A 19,744-nucleotide genomic window follows, 5' to 3' on the forward strand; every position below is an offset into this window, starting at 1 on the left:
ACATCCGGTGAAATACGTTTTAAGTACTGCAGGACCACACCACGCTTAATCCTATCCCCCAGGCCGTTAACATTCCATGACAACACAGCCAAATCCCTACCCCCCATCATACGTCGAAACAATCGGTCGTCCCCCATCGAGCATCCTAAAAACAGCAACATAGTAGCGGGTTTGCCCTGCGGTGCTAACAAACAACACACCCCCCCCACCCCCCGGTCCCAACAAAACTCCCCCCTCCCTGCACCCCTGCATGAGCCCAGACAGCCCCCCCAAAGTGCAGTGTGCCTGTCGCCCCATAGCAGAAATACTAACTAGTCCCCCAGAGGAGGAGGGAAGCCCCCAACAGACCCCGCACGACCTCCATAGGAGGGGAAAATACGCAATCAATAAATGGTGAGGGAACAACGTCCAGAGCGAGGCCTATGCAGTCACCCCTCAATTCTGCGGGCCCTCCTCGCCAGCCGCGCCCCCCCCGCCCCCCCGGCCCCAATCTCCAGGCAGAGTGTCCAGCCAGTCCCCAGCCGCCTCGGGCCGAAGAAGTGCGTGCGACCATCCACCTCTACCCTCAGCTTAGCTGGAAAGAGCATTGAGTACTTGAGGTTCAGTTCCCTTAGGCGACGTTTGACACCAAGAAAGCTCTGCCGCTGCTTCTGGACCGCCGGGGTAAAGTCCGGGTAGAAATGTACCTCCATGTTGTCAAGCTTGACCGGTCCCTGTTGTCTGGAGGTCTGGAGGATAGCATCTCTGTCCCGAAAATTAAAAATCCGGGCAATGAGAGGCCGCGGCGGGGCACCAGTCTTAGGTCTGCCCCCGGGGACCCGGTGGGCACGTTCCACCGCAAAAAGCTTACTCAGCCCCCGGGGCTGGAGATGGGTCAGGATCAACTCTTCCACGAAAAGATCCGCCGCCTCCGCCTCTCGGCCCTCCGGCACCCCCACAATACGGACATTATTCCTCCGGGCCCGACCCTCGGAGTCCTCCAGTCGCCGGTCCATTAGGGCGCTCGCCTGGCCAAGCCGGCGCACCTCCTTCTGGAGGGCCACCACGTCTGTCGTGAGGCTCGTTGTGGTGTGGGCCAGGGAGTCGACTCGGTCGTTCGTTTTGGACAAGTCTGCCCTCACAAGGCTCACATCCACCAGGACCGAGTCTATTTTTTGCGCTAAGGTGTCGAAACGCTGGTCCACCGAGGCCTTCATCTCTGCGATGGCGCCCATAACGTCCCGGAGGGTCAGATCCACCGGATGAGCGGATGCCTCCGTCGGGCCCACCGGGGATGCACGCGATGTCTCCGGAGAACCCTTCTGGAGCGTGTAGCGGTCCATACTGTTGGCCTGGTGCACGGCGGGTCGTCTTCACCTTCGCCCGGTCGCCATCTTGTTTGGTGGACATGCTGGCTCTTCCACCGTCGTGCCAAGCACTCCAAACGGGCCGCTGTGCCAAGTCACGGGTGCCAGGGGGGGGGCAGGGGCGACCACCGAACCGCGGGTCAACCCACCGCCGGTGGGTCAGCCGGGCTCCTGGACAAGGCCACACCACCACACCCCGCTCCGCAGTCCGACCCCGCCTGAGAGCTAGGAGGGCGCAAAAGCGAAAGTGCGGGGTACGCCAGTCGCCCAGCCCCGTTCGCCGCTGTTATTCACTTTGTCCCCGGATCGCCCCACTACTCCAATCCGGGGGGCCGGCGAGGAGAAGGCCGCAACCTTCGATCGCTGCTCCCACCGGCGTCCGGGGTCCGATTCGAGCCCAAAAAACGGGTGGCGCCTCAGCTCCGGTTCCCCAACACAGTCCCCTCAACAAGGACAGGATATCGCCAGGATTAATTCAGGAGGTCGCGGAGGTCCTCGGGAGCCTCGCACCTACGCGGCCATCTTGGTTGCGCGCTAGGCTCCTCCTCTTCAGTATAATTTTTAAGGTGTAGTGTCGTTTTTGGAACGGATGCACGCATGGTTATTGTGTGGGTATTGCGTATGCTTAACACGGTGCCTGACCCCTGACCACTCGAGCCAAGCTACCACTGTGTGTGTCTGGAAAGACCCCGTTACCACCACCCTTCATGGTGCGGGAGTGGGGTTATTTTTCCAACAGCGTCCATATGAGGCGAGTGGCAGCCGAGTAGCTGGACCGTAGACGCACGAACAGCGAGTAGAGGGTTGCGGGTTGGAAGAAGGCAAGATGGCGCCCGCCAGAGGTCTGTGAGTGGAGACCTACGATCCCCCTTTGGTTGAGGCCTGTGTGTGGAGGAGCCGATGCGGACTGCCCCCTAGGGCGGAACTGTGGGAGAGACCGAGGCAGAGACGGCTGCGATAGTGCACGAGACCCAAGTGCCGAGAGGCCAGAGTCGAGGCCGCGAGTTGACACGGCTGCAGCAGTGAGCACCAGTGGGCCCTGTGTCTCTGGCAGCGAGTAAGGGGAGCCCGGCGTCCACGGACGTGATCGCCCTGTCGGTTGAAGCGGTCTCCTCCTGGGCCATCGCGTCTCTCTGAGCCATACAAGAGATTGAGGCAGTGTGTGACCTTTCCCCCATCGGCTGTGAGTGGGTCTCTTAAGGCGGCAGTAGACTGTTGGTGTGCTCGGTGCTGCTGGAAGGGCGTGCCTGCTCTTTCCTTGATAGCGGATTCCTCGGGGGAGCAGGGGAGGCACGTGCCCCCTGCTGCGGGAGTGATTTGGAGAGTGCTCGGTGAGGTACGCGGCGGCGGCCTGGTGAGCCTGCTACGGAGACTCTGATCAGCCTGTCGTGTGCGGGCGCAAGGACTTACCTACTCGCCAGGTACCACTCCTGGGCAGCGACTTGAGGCAGCGTTGGTAATCCCTCCTGGAGGAAGCCCCGCTTATGCTCTGACTTTCCTCTCCGCCTAACGCGAGGCTCCCCTGACTGGGCATAGTGTGAGAGATGCCGCCCTTTACAGCGTGACAGTACCCTGCACCGCCTGGTCCTGACAGTGGCCTGATTGCTCTTGAGAATAAGAACACGGCGTAGTGGTATAAACTCAGCACATCCGGATCAGGACCCTCCAGCAGTTTGCTTGTGATTCTGAGGCACCATATATTCTTAGTCAGGGGCCGCAATAAACCACCAGGCCCTGGACAGGCCAACCAGATTGACAAATACACCGTCGCCATGGGGTGAGGAGGGGGCAAATGGGAGGAAGACCCCAAGGACAGTGGTCCGGACCCCTCCTTGAAGGACATAATGAGGGCTATCAGGGATTTCCGGGGTACACTGGAATCTAAATTGGACTCTGTGACAGAGGAAGCCAACCTCCTGCGTGCAGACTTCAGGAAAATGTCAGAGAAGGTTTCCGCAGCCGAAACTGGCATCGGGAGTCTTCAGTCCAAAACCAAACGGCTGGAAGAACAAGTTGCCACCCCCACGAAAAACCAAGCAGATATTTATGCCCGGCTGGAGGACCAGGAAGGGAGAGACTGGAACAATAACATCCGCGTAGTGGGGGTACTGGAGGGAATGGAAGGACCCTCTATGGACTGGTTCATAGAGGACCTGGTGCTAAATCACCTGAAGCGTAAACATCTATCTAACTTTTTCTCAGTCGAGAGGGCCCACAGGGCATTGGGGGGTAAGCCCCGACTGGGGGCCCCTCTTCGCACCATCATTGCCTGCATTCTGAATTTTAGGGATAGGGACGCTATCCTGCAGGCGGCGCGGGTACACGGCGATCTGCAGCTGGAGAATGCCACCATCCGATTCTTTCCAGACTTCACGCTCCGGGTTCAACGTCAGCGGCGCTCCTTCGATGGAGTGAAGAAGGCCCTTCGAGAACAGGGAGTGAAATACATGATGCTCTTCCCGGCCAGACTCAAAATCCTGGATGGAAGAAAAGCATACATCTTCGATGCGCCAGAAGAGGCCAGTGACTGGCTCGAGGGCTGGCAGACTGTTGGTCGAAAGGGTGGCCCGCAACGCCCTGAGTCCTGCCAAAACGGAGAAGACACCGAGCTAGATGGAAGGGCGGTCAACCGGCAGCCAGAGACAAGAACAGCGGACAGTTAAGTGACTTTGGGGTAGTTTGAACATTGTTAAGTTTATGGGCTGTCTCCAAATGCGCCCTATGGGTTCCTGAGAGTGGGGTGAAGGGGGGGCAATAATGAGACCTCTGGGGGGGATGGGGGCCGGCGACCCTCACAATGGACCTTGGCATTGCACGAATTGCGATTTCGGATTGATTCCTTTGTGTACACGGGGGATGGAGAGCCCGTGTGAACTGGTATCAGGGATGCTAATTTAAAGTTTGCATTGTGGGCACGCGACATTTGTCAACTGTAGTTCTTCCGGCTGACTGCAAGTTCACGGTTCCTCACAAATGTTTGTTCTTGAATTGCTGGGGAGACAAGCACTCTGCACGTTTGAATGGTGGGAGGTTGGAGTCTCACCTAGCAAGGCGGCAGGGAGGGAAGTTGGGTCCTTGGTTTATTTTGTTTCAGGGGATGGGGAAGTTCGCTCGAGGCCAAGATATTCATCCTGGGGGCACAGCAGGGACAAGGGAGTATCCAAGAGAGTTGAGACTCTTTCGCGATGATGGGTGATCCAGCTAAAATACAGGTATGTACATGGAATGTGAATGGACTTGGCAACAAAATTAAACGCACAATAGTACTAACAAAGTTTAGGCAGTAGTGTATCCTCTCAAAGGATTGGAACCGCACAATCATGAATCATTTTACATTTACAATTTTAGTGTGAGGTTATTTACACATGTATCTATATTGTTTACGGGGTGCTTTTCCGTTCTTCCTTGCACCTACCGCCAAGAGGTGCCAACAACTCAACCAAAAGGCTGGGTAAACACAATTATAACCGTAGAAAGAAATATACAGCACACCCTTATATTTATCTCAAAAGTCCTTAACTACGTGTAGGACAAATTTGATAGATTCATGTGTAGTGCGCCAATGATCATATACTGGTTCTTTAACACTATTGAATCATCCAATTCCTTCAAATTGTATTAAAAAAGTAGAGTCCACATCACTGGATTTTTTCAAGACATGATTCTTTTTATTATTCCTTGATGATACATCCCAAAACAAAAATGCCAACACGTGTTTCGTCTTCCCTTAGACTTTGTCAAGGCAAAAGGCAAACTGTTTCTTGATCAAATAGTGTGGTTTCGATAGAAACCAACAATTTTTGCATTGCAAAATTAATATGTATTCATAGTGTACATGCACTTGAAACTCCCATCAAACTCTATAGCATAAGGTACCATAAAGGCGTTTTCAACATTACGTTTCTACTTCTGTATGGACTTCAGCAAAAAACATATGTTTGAACTTGGAAGTAAGTTCCACCATGGATTTATTGCTGGTGTTTTTTCAAGTTTATTTCACTGTTGTATTTTCAGTGTTTGGTGAAGAAAACTACTGTCAAAAAGCACAGTCATAACTTTGGAACAAAACATAACAAAAAAAAAAAAAACAAGACACTTTAGATGAAAAGTCAAAGTCCTGCTGCAGAGTTCGAGAAAGTAGCTCCTGCACTAAAGGAAATTGTTGTCTTCTAGCAGTAGTTGTATACGCAGGGACGGTAGAGTGAACGGGAACTGCAAGAAAGCAGAACCTTCACATCGGCAAAACATTCACAGATCGTGATAAAAGGGATGCTCCTAAGATCATCCTTTGCGATATTTCCTGGTCAAGTCCAAAGTGCTGAAATACTTAGGCGAGTGGTGCAGCTCATAAAAATATTTTAAACAATTACATCTAACACAAACAAGGGCACACTAACAACATTTTCCAATTTAAATGATAGGAGACCAACTTCTTGTATATCTACATTTTGCACTCACAGATGTGCCAAAGGCGATGTAATTTTGCAGATTCCAGGGACTTCCTCAAACACAGAGGTGTGTTGGAATCTGCACCCCCCATCCCGCATGGCAATCTACAACTAGAGTGTCACAGGCACAAGGCAGGCAATACATATGCTATGACTAATGATGGAAAGGAGCTAAGACCGCACAGTGCTCCACTCATGAAATATATTAGTGCAACTTTACATTCTAATCCCTAACTTAGGGGCTGAACTATCACTACTACTTTATGTAATGTGGGTATGAGCGCTGGAGTCTGCCAACATCAAAAGGCCCTCATCACCAAGATGAATTGCTTGATCAGAGTCAATGCATAATGAATTAGCAGGCAGGTAGCCATTCTTTGGGAAGAGTCCGGCTGAAAATACAAACACTGCCTAGAGCTTTTGTTTCCCTAAAGGCCCAACTATGAATCAGGATCTGTGGGCTGAAATGATCCCAACAAAGTTATGAAGTTTAAGGATATTACTGGTACAGGATTTTATTAGTAAGGCAGGTGAAGTTATCGCAGCTCTCATCATAGCTGCTCCCAACTACATGATACATCTCACCTGTTTATGTTTGGAGTCTGTGGAGGAGTGTTCGTGGGACTCCCATTGCCACTTGCATATGGTGAATGACCTGCATTGTTCCCATCTTGTGATCCATGTTTGCTTCCTGGAGGGCACAAAAAAAGCACTGTTCACCATCAACACCACAGACAAACATCTGAAAGTATTAGTGAGTTAACCAAAACTTAAAAATTATATGGTTCTTTTACCAGAACAGACGCCCAAATACACAATGCAAAGTAAAATAACTAAACTATTTCTGTTAACAAACGAGTCTGACACAATGTGTATGGAAGCAATATGTCCTTTCGCAGGACAGAAAATGGTATGTCCTACCTCCTAGCCGCACAAAGTGCCTGGCAACAGAGAACATTATTATTGTTGATGGCCTTGACTGTACCTCATGTATAAACACAACATGCACTCCTTTGTAAGCTTATTTAAAATGTAACACCAACAATAGTAGCAGAATAATATATAGCAGAAAAACAAACATGAGTTTATTTAGCATTTGTAAAGGAGGTCAAGCCTACTACTATGGCAAGGTACCACTCAATGTCAAGAGCAATTACATGTGGATCTGTAGGTTTACCTGCAATGGTGTGTGGTTGTAGTACGACCTCTGTGAGAAATGTTGGGAGGTGTGAAACCCATAAACATGTTCTGCTCATGTTGCGGCAAACCTGGATATTTTTAGGGGCATCGCGAGAGAAAATGTGGTACATCCCCCATGCAGCATTGATCCTAAGTACCTGCATACCCAAATACTGTGTAGGGGCATCTGAAATTAGAGAGGTGGTGTAACCTGTGGTAGTAAATTAATTCAGTAGGTGATGGGTCTGTGGTGCAGAGTGATAGATATGCGATCAAAACCTTTAGTTAAGGGTTTATGGGATTCCCTCAGAAGAGGAGGTATAACACAGACAATTCAGCAAAATGAAGTAGTTAATTTCACAATAAATGTGCACTAAAGCAGACAAAGACTAGTTTGCAAGTTAAAGACCGACCTCAATATAGAAATATGCATGAATCGGGCAGGAAAAGCCTCCATGTCCGACTGGACCGCATAGTTTGATTACCCACCCTCCGCCTACTTGTCAAGCATAGTGAATACCTGGGGAACACACACACTGATCACAACCCCGGTTACTGCAACCCCATATGGCACATACAACCAGCAGCGGTGGAAGACCAAGCATTCCGTTCCACCCTGGGGACAACCATACTAGAACACTTTGAGGTAAACTATCACTCTATAGAAGACCCCCCTACTTGAATGGGACGCCTTCAAGGTGGTCCCAAGAACCCACTGCCTGGGAGTCACTTGGAACCCTTGCAAACAGCTAAGCGATGTGCTCAGCCAAGTAGAGCAACAGATGCTGGGTGTGAAGTTAAAGCAGTCAGCAAGGACATTGCGGGACGAACACGCAGAGCTGCTAGAGCGACTCCGCTGCCACAACTATGCGGGGCACACACGCAACCGCTGACTGTGCAGGCAAAACGCTAGCGTGGCTACTGCACCAGGAGCAGGCACACCACCCCATAAGCGCCCTAATGTCAGAAGCAGGGCAACTTGTGTACACACAACATGAAATACAGGCAACAATGACAACATTATACTGCATTGCACCAATCCGTGAGGCCCCAAGATGAGAGGCAAATCACTACGTTTCTAGAGTCAATGCATTTGCCCGAAATAACCATGGAGCAAAAGGAATTACTCAATGAACATATAAAGGCTGAGGAAATTTGAAGTGCAATAATGGTGCTAGCAAATGAAGAAACCCCTGGCCCAGACAGATTCCCAGCGGAATTCTATAAAGCCTACACCACAATACTCACTTCCCGGCTGCACGCTTTGTACACAGATACCCAGAGGGAACACCAACTCCCCCCATCCATGAGAGAGGCGAATCTGGTGTCCCTGCCCAAACCCGACAAACACCCCATGGATCTGGAGTCGTATAGACCGCTAACTCTAATTAATGGCAATTATAAATAACTAGCAAAGCTACTAGCTGACTCAATGGGGTGCAGGTTCGGTGGTGTGCAGACACTTTCCGCTATCTCGGAATTCGCATATATCGGAACCCGGCAGACCTGTTGCATGGCAACTCAGGCAGAGCCCTGACCACAATCAGGTCCCAGATGGCTTTCTGGAGCATGCTCCTGTTGTCAGTAACGCAAAGGGTAGCCCTCACAAAGATGGTGATCCTGCCCTGACTCCTATACTACTTCTCGAACCTCCTGCTATATGTCTCCCCTTCTTTCTTCCACCCACTGGAAAACTGGTCATGGACTTTATATGGGGACACTACAGACACCGCGTAGCGATAACAAATCTCTACTTGCTCACAGATCAGGGAGGCCTTGCGGCCTGAACCTAGAGCAATACTACCTGGCAGCCCAATTGCAATGGGTGGCCAGGTGGATAGCTGATCACCCCAGAGGAGACACTGCAACCAGGCAGCCCCCCCTTACACCTCTTAGAATTGATATGACTCTTTCACCCCTGTTCAAAGACCTAGCTGCCAGACTCGTTGCTGCTCAACGTAGTGTACAGGTGCTAACGTAGAGTGCTATACATCACCCGCGCAGTCACTCCATATGCACCAACCTTGCCACTAGAGGGGACACCTAGGGGTGCCGCAATAATCACAGCGGCGGAGCTACAACACTGGTGAGATGCAGGGGTCCAAGACAAAGGGGGAGGGGGGGGGGGGGGGGGTGAATCTGTACCGTGAAGGACCATTAACCCCGTACAGTACGCTAGTAGAGGAAGATTAATTACCCCCTGGCCAGTTTCTACTTCACCGCTCCCTCCTGGCGGCACTTTCCACCAAATGGGATGACTTGTCCACCGAACCAGCGACGCACCTCACTGTACAATATATACACATGTCATTGGTTGGCGGGGGACACCTAGCCAAATGGTTCGCTGCCTCGCTAAGACTCCACACAGTAGCTGATTTGTCGCCACTCCAACTGCGTTGGGAGGACGTAATGGGCCGTCAATTCACGAACTCAGAATGGTCCTCGATACTGACAAGCCCGATACAAATTCTTATAAACGCAAGTCTATGTCAAATTCAATTCTACTTCGCCCACAGAGCATACCTCACTCCTGCAAAAATTTATGCTTGCTTACTGATGCAGATCTATTGCATATGCTATGGGGTTTCCCCACCCTGCTTGGCTACTAGAAAGTGGTAGCAGATACACTGTCACAATGCACAGGCCAAGCCCTCCCACCCGAATGGCACACGTACATCCGGCATCTGTATCGGAGAAACCATAAAAAAGTCACCTCCAGATTCCTGGAGCAGGGGAAGGCGGTAGCAAAACAACTGATCACCAAACGTTGTAAAGCCCCTGACCCCCCCTGCATAGCAATGTGGAGGCGCTCAATGCTTGCCAGGGCAGCAAGCATCGCACTCCACAGAGAAGACACACTGGAGCTCTGCAAGATTCCCATAGCTGTTAACTGGGAAGCGATCCTAGCTGTACTGACCCTCATCCATAAAAATGGCACGCCATCCTCAAACCCATTAGTAGAAACACCTTAAAAAAGCTTGCACCACAAACAGATGACATGGAGCAAGACAGGTCATGGAGAAAGCGAACAAAAAAACGCAAGCACGCCCGCCCCACAGAAGACCATGTACCGTGTCCAGACTGCCAGTTACTCACACTAGTTTGTAGAACGACAGCCAGGGTGTTCACACGATAACTTTGAGCTCAGTCCTTAAACATATATTTTGTGTTAATTTGTCATTGTCTCATTATAATCCGCCTCCACAGTTCAAACTGTTTTGAGCACCACACAATTAAACCACTGAGGATAGAGTGCATGCCTCAAAAATTCCAGAAGAACTGCGTCAATTAGTAGTTTGCATAATAGTTGTCTGTTAATGCTATTGAATAATACATACCCTGATTGTAATGTTAATGGCAAATCAATGAAACGCCTGATAAATGTATGTAAGTTGCCGAATCGCCGCCAGCACTCATATGTAATAAGCAACCACTAAACAGCAGTTTGACTAATTTACACAGCTCATGTAAACCTGCAAAATAGAAAATCTAATAAAAATATATATTTTTTAAAATTACATGGAGATTAGGCTGGATGAAAGAAAGAATTCTTCTGGGGAGATTTGCAAAATAAAATGGTTTCTCGTGACTCCTGCACCTCAATTCTTGAGGGACTGGCAGGCTTAGTTTCAGACAACACAGTGAATGGAGTGGGAAGGCTGAAATGAGGACTCATCACAGAGGGTCAAAGGCCCAGATGGAGACAGCTGCTGTTGTGATCAGGAGCTCTGTATTTGCTGGATTAAGCATAAGACACAGTACACGGCACCCATCAGCAAACCAATGAAAGACAGAAGCCATAGCTGATGATTCAGAAATATTTTTGAGGGAGCAGTGGTATTGGCCTGCCAGCAAACCAGTTGGGTGCCATTTGCGTACATACAGAACTGCACCTCAGCTAGATGGAGCAAATTAGCTAAGGATAGCATATAGATGTTAAACAAAAGCAGCAACAGAACGGCTCCGTGAGGGACACCGCAGCTGTGCTTCACTGGCACGGAGCTGTATGGTAGTAACATGATTATTCAGATTCCGTCACTCAGAAAATAGAGTTAGCTGTTTTAATCTGTTTCTCAAAATCTGCCAGTTACAGCCAGCCTTGCTTCTCTGAAGCAAGGACTACAAGTACAAAGTGCATGTTTATGAACCGCTTGCAGGTTTTTAAAACACATACATAAAAGGTAGTCATTTAAAATGCCAATAGCTCAAACTCCAGCAAATGCGAGAACTATTCCATTGCAAATGCTTGTTACAGACTGAAGTCCATTTAGAAGAAATAAACGAGTCTTGACTGTTATAAAGCACTTCCAGGGTCATAGTTCACAGAGTCGCTAACAGTGAAAGTCAGAATGAAGTTTCTCAAAATTAATTGATCTGAAAAACATCTTTTTCATGTCTTTTTAGAATGTAATGTGTTTGAAAATATTTTCAGCTTCTTGGGCTTCAATTAAATGCATAATTCATTGTAGAATAAAGTGTTCTAAAAAGAAGCAGACAATGTAACCATTAAAATACATTTACCAGAAACAATGAACTAAATGCTTAATAAAAATGCAGATTCCAACAACAGTAATTTCATTTTGTATTAAACACACTCTTTTCGCACTGAAAGTGGTGGAGGGCAGCCTCACAGTGAAAACACAACCGTCTCCCTGCCTGGATAAAATCGCCCCTTAGCAACACAAACAATGTCATCTTTAAAAGCCACACTATTCACTGAAGTAGGGAGACCGCGGCCCCCCCCACGCCCCTAACGTCACCCGACCTCTTTCACACCCTAGGAGTGAAATAAATGAAAGAGGCCAACCTAAACTTTTCAAATGTGCCTTTTAAATAACAATTGGTTGGGGAAAAGTTCGTTTTTCAAAAAATGAATTTCGAATAATTAAATTTCAAATTGTAAATTTGGCTAAAATACAATCGTGTTAAATGTCTTGTTCCTGCTCTGTTCTGGTGTCTTTATGCTGATTTAGTTGATTAAAAACGACAGCCGCTAAACAGTTGTAAAACCAGCGAAATCTCTACCGATAGCTCAAACTCTCGGAAATGTGAGACCTACTGCATTGTAAATGCTTGTTAAGCTCTGAAAGGGAGGCGGCAGCAGCCATAGGATAGGAAGGCAGGGACCCAGAGGCAGGGCGTTGCGTTTCAAAAGCAGGAGGGAGGAGGAGGCAGCTGCAGCCAAAACAGACCTCGGTCCTTTAAATGCAAAGCTAATGTGGCAAGATAAGAGCAAGATTTACAGCCCTTTTTACAACAGAGCTCTGTAAACCACGAGCACTGGTCTGCAGTGCTCCATCTAAAAGAAAGAAGTAGAGGTCATAAGCTCTGAGTAACAACACATGCAACAGGGGCAGTCATTGAAAATGGGCAGAGCTTTTAAAGCCCATATCCTGAATACAGCATTGCCTCGCAGAGACAGCGCAAGCGCTGCCTAGGTGAGACCTAAAAAAGGAACTATTAAGGTATCTAGGGGAGGGCCCTCATCAACGAAGCCCATCTCTGCCAAGCATTGCACAGTCAGTCTCTCTCTCAACACTCTCAAAGGAATGGCTTGTACATACTCCAATGCACAAGCGGACGTACACATACAGGCACATTTACATCTGAGCATGTCCAGACAAAACCAACTCGCAAGTTCTGTATACTTAGACAGGTGCATTTTCAGGAAACATCCACACAAATACACATACATATATGATCACCACAGCATACATGCGGTTTGGCTTTTGCAGAACTACTTTCTTTTCCTTATTTTCACCACATTCACTTTCATAATGCAGTATGCCCACTCATTCTTTACTTCCATAGACAAACGCATAGTTATGGGCAGAATGTGCTCTGCTACCCTCCTCTAGGCCATCCACTTGGCTGTTTTTTCAGATTATTTTTATCTTTGCTGGTTTTGTAGTCTCAGCAGTTGTCTATGTTAATAGTCTTGTTTGAAGGCTGGTGTATTTTGTTTTTTGGGCTACATACCCTATTGTAAGTGTAGTTGCAATGTCACAAAGAATGAATGAAGGCTTATGATTTTAAAATGTTTAACTATGCAACTGTGATGTTTTTATCTTTTGGCATTCTTAAAAAACAACTGTCCGTTACCCAGTATTCAGTGAATAAAAAACACGTCTGTAATTAATCCGAGAACAGGACATGTTTTAAAACTATGTATGAAAAGTGCACTTGCGCCATAAACAGGTCAGTCTTACAGAATAACTAATTCGCTTGAAAATGAATCCCATCCAAAATCGTTGTATGGAAAACATATAGCATAAATGAGGTCAGGGTGACTAAAAACCATTGGCAAACCCAATAGGTCACATATATGAGACCTCTTGTTGTTGAGAATGCTTGTTAAAACTGAAGAGGGATCAAAGATCTGAAGGAACCCAATGACCTCTACTGTCTGCCCACTTCCTTTCAGTATGTATATTACCAAACGTAGACATTGTGATAAAGTGAAACCAAAAAGCCAAGAGTCCACTTAGACCATCATATCAAGCTCTTGTTAATCCCAGTAATGAAGCCTTTTACCGGGCCACCGGACGCATTAAAACAAGGACACAGTATTACTTCAAAGGCTGCTGTGGACATTAATAGATAGTGTCAAATAAGTAGTTTGGTCAATTTATTGAATAGGTAAAAATAAAAAAAATTCTTGGAACTAATGTTCACTTATCTATTGACTTTCTCAAACACCATATACAAGTTCCCAATAGTTCTTTTAAAACTGTAACTTACATGAGTAACTTGGTTGAGGTCCCAAAACAGACTAAAACACATGAGTAGGGGATCTATCCGTAAGGGGATATTCACAAATTTAAGACACCAGAAATTAAGGTAGATCTCTGCGATATGCTCCCATACACAGCTTAAGGTGAATGGACAATCTAGTCCTCGCTCAAACATTCACCATGCTGCTCAGAGCTCCACAAATCTTCGCCCACTAGATCTTCAAGACAAGATCACTTGGTTCTCACATGTGCCACTCAACACCTTCCAACATGAGGCCAATACCTGGTCGCCCTGCACAGCTCACACTAATCCATACCTATATTAACACTAACGGCTAGGCCTCAGAGCTACCATACTGAGGAAGCCCAGAAGACCTTCAACCTAGATGTTATTCAAGTATGGGCCTTGAAATTTACCATTACCTTCTTGCTCAAGTGTTTCCTAACAAATAATTTAAGTTAGGTTGGGGGTAAACAGGGTGACATCAACTTTAAAAAGGTGGCAAATTGTATGCATGACTTCTCGTTTGCGTCCCCCCCCCATCCAGCCTGGCCCTCCCCAACCCCTCTCCACCTCCCCCTGAACGAACTACAACCACCAAGATAATTTTCTGCCATTACAGTGTGTCTTTCCTTTAGGTCAACTTAAACACAAAATTGTAATACAGCTGACTGAGGTGTTGCCGGTTCTTTTTATGCATTTAATGCCTTTCGCTTACAATTGCCTAAATGAAAAAGAATACTGTCATACTCCAAACAGCGCAGGCCCATATTACTTGGCTTATACTCGGGGCTTCATAACAAATCTCTCCTATCTTGAAAGGCCTACATTGCCTTCTGATAACAAAACAGCAGGATATAAAGACATTATGCATTATATACAAGGTGCTTCAAGATTACGTCTGAATATTGGTCTATGATCCCTGCCAAATCATCCAGCCAGAAAAAGTTTAGATGCCTCAAAGCCTTTGCCCAACTCCTTGGTTTGCTCTCTCAGTATTCTCTCATCTTAAATGGCCTCCAACTAAGACGTCCAAAGCCTCAATTTGCCGTTCACTACCAAAGTCCAGCCACTTCCCACCATGATACAGAACTCTGGCCGCCCCCCACCCCCAATTCAGACTTAATTATGCAGCAAAAACAAGAACTTGCGTATCATATTAAGGCATATTTTGTGGTAGCATTACTTCATTATTTTGTCATTTTTACCCATGTTGCATTGCCTTAGCAATGGTTTCACCTCATTAGTACTACTTTAACACCAAAATACAGCAATAAGCTTCTGAAAGATAAACCAGTCAACCTTTGCGAAGGGACTTTCACAACACTGCAACATTTGTCAATGCTTTTTTGGTCAAGTTTGATCCATTTGAGCTCGAAGCAATTTATTTTGTTCAAATCTGCAACTTATTCAACAAATGATGGAATAAGTGGCAAATGCAGCAACACCACAAAAACAAGAAAAGGGTAAACCATTTATAGGATAACCACAAAATATGCAAAACACAGCCAAAGATGAGAATTCTGAAAAAAAAGCGTGAACAAAGGGCATCAGATGTTGAAAGTGCACACCATTTATACCAAGGTTCCTTTGCTAACCGCATGCTTATGTTTAGCAATTTATACCTGATCTAAATTGAATTTTGAGCGTTCTTCCAAAAAGCTTGGAACCAAGGAGCAGGTTCATTGCATAAGGAACAGACTCTTCATGTTTAAAGTTCACAAATGCAAAATTCTTTGTTTTGCCGTCTTTATCCTTGGGTATTTTAACTCTTATTACTGGACCAGCCTGCAAAAAAAAAAAAAAAAAAAAAGAAAAAAGAGAGACTATGAAAAAATTAAAAGGAAGCAGTCATTTTTTTTTTTTTTAAATAAGAGTTCAACTTTTTCAAAAAACAGTAAAGAATTAACATGCCATAAGCATTTTTATATCCGTTACACACAATATATTCATGTTACATAAATATTCTATCCCGCACTCACAGTACATAACATCACCTAGGCATTACAATTTACAGGTCACTGGTGAGCACATCAAGGTGTTGTAGTAAGTGAGCTGTTAAGAGGGGCCCATAGGTCTCTAAGGTGAGAGGACATCTAGCAGTTGCTCTGCATGTGTCTCCAGGGGGTCTCTACAATATACCATATCCAACATCCATAATTTATGTTTGGGTGCGGAGCGTTGTCCCAGTACATGTCCACCCTTCTCTTGGCTGAGAAAAGTGCCACAACTGCAAGTTTGTGCCCTTGAGGCTTCAATGTCTCTTAACCAGACCCAGTAGGCACATCTGAAAAATGCAGTCCATTAACTCACTTGTCGTGGAACGGCGGTCTTGCACCACCTGTAGCCATAACTTGTGGACCGGGCCACAGCTCCATGCTAAGTGCAGAAAAATCCATGTCAGTCATTCCGCACCTTGGACTAAGTTTATTAATTTAATCCATCGCTGCTTGGTGTGTTTGGAAAACCTTCGTTTTGCCTTGATGGTCAATCCTTAGTCTTGCTGGATACAGCATAGCGTAGGCAATCTCTGCTTTTTGTAGCCTTTTCTTGAACAGTAAGTATTTTTTGCATGCAGCCTTTATGTCTCCTGCATCGGGCCTCCGCTGAGTCTCTTTCCCTTTGAGCCATCTCCTGCCAGGGTCAGCTGAGCCTCCTCCTACAAACACCCAGAGCCGAAAGTGGGAGCCCGCAGTTTTTACCGGCCACAGGCAGTGCCGTCCCCAGAGTACAGATCCCCATCACCGCTCACGTGCTGGAGTCCTGCAGCGAGAAACCACAGCCGCCATCTTGTCAGTTGTGGTCCGGTGCCTTGGCCTACTGCATCAGAGTTTTGAGAGTCTCTGCGCTGCTGATCATTACACACATCACCTGTAGAGCACGATGCTGCACCCACCGATTCTTGTTTTTTCTTTTATTGGCAGCCGGATTGCAGGATATTCGATGGCTACTTAACTCACGGCCAGCAGAGCTGCACGACTGTGTGGCCATCTTGCCATAAGCTCTCTAGCGCCCCGTTGCAAAGTTAAGATGGGGATAAACAGCTTTGGTGGTGCTCACCAGCTGCAGAGGGACTTCCTGTAAGGCAGTGAGTGGGCTCAGGGAACTACCAAGGAATCCACGTGGGTGGCCTACTTTTTAGAATCGGACACAGTGTCATTTTACATGATCATGGATACAAAACGATGGTCTCTACAACCAGGAAGAGGAGGCACGATAACCGTTCTTGTGCCTTGAATGCCAAGGACTGGCACAGGTGCTCGGTATGGTGGGCCAAACTCCTTTTGAAAGGATTTCCATTTGGTGGCAGAACAGTTTGAGAAAGCTCATTGAGGTTCTCAACTGATTGGGATACCGTATTTACTCTTCATTAGAAAAAGGTGGGAGAAGGGCGGACAATCAAAAAGATCGTGCTGCCTTTAATATACCTGCCTTCAAATCACACAAACTAAAACTCAGCACAGGAGACGTGGTGGGTGGCAAGGTGGCATTAAAAAGCAGGTACTGACCAGAACGAGGGCCATGTAGTTGATCACTGACCAGAGTTGTGATGTGTGCACAGGCCACCAATTTAACCCGAAAAAGTTGACTGGCATGAAGTACTATGCATAGGTATGCAAAAAGGACATGTCTCCCTCTTCTAGAGTCACTTCAATTTTTATGAACAAAAAAATATGGAATGCAATAAATGAGGAACTTTTCCAGAATTGATCCCGAGCTAAGAAAGTGTGTATGTATACTATGTAGTATTTATATAGTGCAAACCTAACCAAAAGGCAGTGGAGCACATTAAAGGATCAATATACATGCCAACAGGCCTAATTCAGCCAGGAGACTGCAGATAATTTTTAAGCAAAAGATAGCATCTTTTTTGCGTTCTCCTGCCTGAAATTGCCCTGGTTCAAAAGAAATTAATGGGGAATCACATTACCCAGATCTTCTTTCAAACTCTCCCACTTTGTTGTTGTAAAATGTTGGCACCATGAGTCAGTGGCAATCTGAGGTGAGAGACAGAAGAGATAGCTGGATTCCCAGGGCAGAAGCGTACATAATGTAGTGCTCTTTAAAGAAGTGCATTTGCAACTGTTTCCTAAATTGGAGCAGTGTTTAATTGGCCCATATCCTGGGTGCAGAGATAGAAAAACCCTGATGCATTGTGACTCTTCCATCCTCACAGGAACTTCCTCGACCCACCTCCCTGAACACACAAACAACCCATTTGCAACCGCCAAAAAACAACTATCTGTCATACTTGAACCCTATCCCCTGAAATGCCTCTTTCACCCTGAAACACCCAAGTATACATAAGAAATACACACTGCGGGGCACATCTGTAATTAAGGTTGCCACCTCGACTCACTGGAAATCACATTCTAATGCTATTAATAACTTTGCCTCTGACCAATCTTGGAGAAAGTAATGTTCTGCAGCACTTGCCAACTTTTATGCTGGTTAGTCAAACACTTCAAAGGTTTTGTTGCAAATAAAATGGGGATTCCTATGAGATTTTTCTGTGTTTGTGACTCAAATCCACTAAAAAGAATGTTTACGAAATGGTGGACTTAGTTTGGTAGAAATGCATTCAAGATCTAGTCCAATAGGCGAATGTCTAGTATGCGTTTCAAAGAATTTTATATTTTTCCTGGTGTCTGTTAACTAACAGATTGCAGGTAAAGAAAAAAGAAACTGTCTGCTTTCAAAACACTGCTCATGCACATTGGAAGCAAACCGATCTTGTTCTCACAATGTATGGTAGGACAACAGATGCACCTATGTTATTAGGAGACCTACCACTGCAGAAACGTACCATAAATGCATATTGAATCTATTGCTTAACATATGCGAGGTCATTTAGATCGTGAATCATCTGCTATTAAATACTGCAAACGCTGAGTTTAATAGGCAATGTCTTCCTCTGCTGATTACACTTTTATATTGAGAGTACAAGTATCCCCTGGTTGTTTTTGTGTTCTGGCATCTGGTTAAGGTCCTAAGGAAGGTGGTGTTACCATCTTTTTTACCACCGAGACGCGCGTCGACCAATATTGTTCAGATTCTGCTGAACGCACCCATTCTAATTGGTCGTGGAGACGGTGCAGTCTTTTGTCTCCCACTTTCCAGATGGTTGCATTTGGAATGTTGTGTGAATTTGTATGAGAGTGGATGTTTGGGTTTCAGTATGCATAAATTCTTTTTATGATCTTTCACTCAGGGGTTAATTATGGTAGACTATTGCATTTAAACTGTATATCAGAATTGTGTTTATTTGTATGTACATGTTGAAAATAATATTTTTACATTAAAAAAAGGAGAAAAGCAAAAAAAACTTTTTTGTAAAATACAAAAGTGAAGTCTAATAAACAATGACAAAATGTTAAAATTGTAAAAGTCTTTTTTTGAAGTACATTGTTGTTATGATATAGTTGGTTAGCCCATGTTGAATTTAGTCTTTGATCTGTGAAAGAAATATAGGTCACAAGGGAGTTTCTTCATATTGTTCTATTGTTTTTCCCTCTTCTCCCTGACCTCAAATTATCTTTTAGAGGGGGTCCCCCTTATTTTGCTGTAGCAGCAGCATGAGCCACATTACGGAGATTGCCCGGCAATGGGAAAGAAGTGGGTGGCATGTGGGAAAGCAAATCATTTTGCTAATACCAAGGCAACTATAAGGGCACTGGCATCTACCGACCTAGACCAGGAAGTCCAAAACATGGATGATGATGATGAAGGGGAAGAAAGCCTCCACCTCAAATGCACAGCAGGCTCGCAGCTCATCCAGAGGTCAGCCCCCTAGTGCGGCACAGTAGTCATTGATACAGGGGCGTCAGTGAACGCAATGGCCCTGTGACATTTTGAGGGGCTGAGACACCCACCTCAGTTCAAAACTGCCCAGATATGAGTGTGTGCGTACAGGCACGCCAAACATAGGCCACTCGCTGGAGCGTTCACAACAACCTAGGCGCACCAGGGTAAGACAGTGAAAAGAAAAATATCTGTGACTCAACGAACAAGGAATGTTGCTGAGCTACCAAACGG

The 19,744-nt window shown here is 46.3% G+C and overlaps 1 protein-coding gene across 1 annotated transcript in view; it reads right to left on the reverse strand.

Annotated features, from left to right (window-relative positions):
• The window catches only part of RBM7 (RNA binding motif protein 7), a 79,857-nt gene that overhangs the window by 37,474 nt on the left and 22,639 nt on the right, over window positions 1-19,744 (reverse strand). Inside the window, exons 2-3 of the mRNA XM_085645625.1 lie at window positions 15,334-15,496; window positions 6,380-6,485 (exon numbers count right to left, since the gene is read on the reverse strand). Coding sequence (XP_085501751.1) covers window positions 6,380-6,485; window positions 15,334-15,496 — 269 coding nt within the window. The remainder of the gene's footprint in view (window positions 1-6,379; window positions 6,486-15,333; window positions 15,497-19,744) is intronic.

Source organism: Triturus cristatus, chromosome 3_1 (assembly GCF_964204655.1).
Source record: "Triturus cristatus chromosome 3_1, aTriCri1.1, whole genome shotgun sequence".
NCBI classification, from domain to species: Eukaryota; Metazoa; Chordata; class Amphibia; order Caudata; family Salamandridae; genus Triturus; species Triturus cristatus.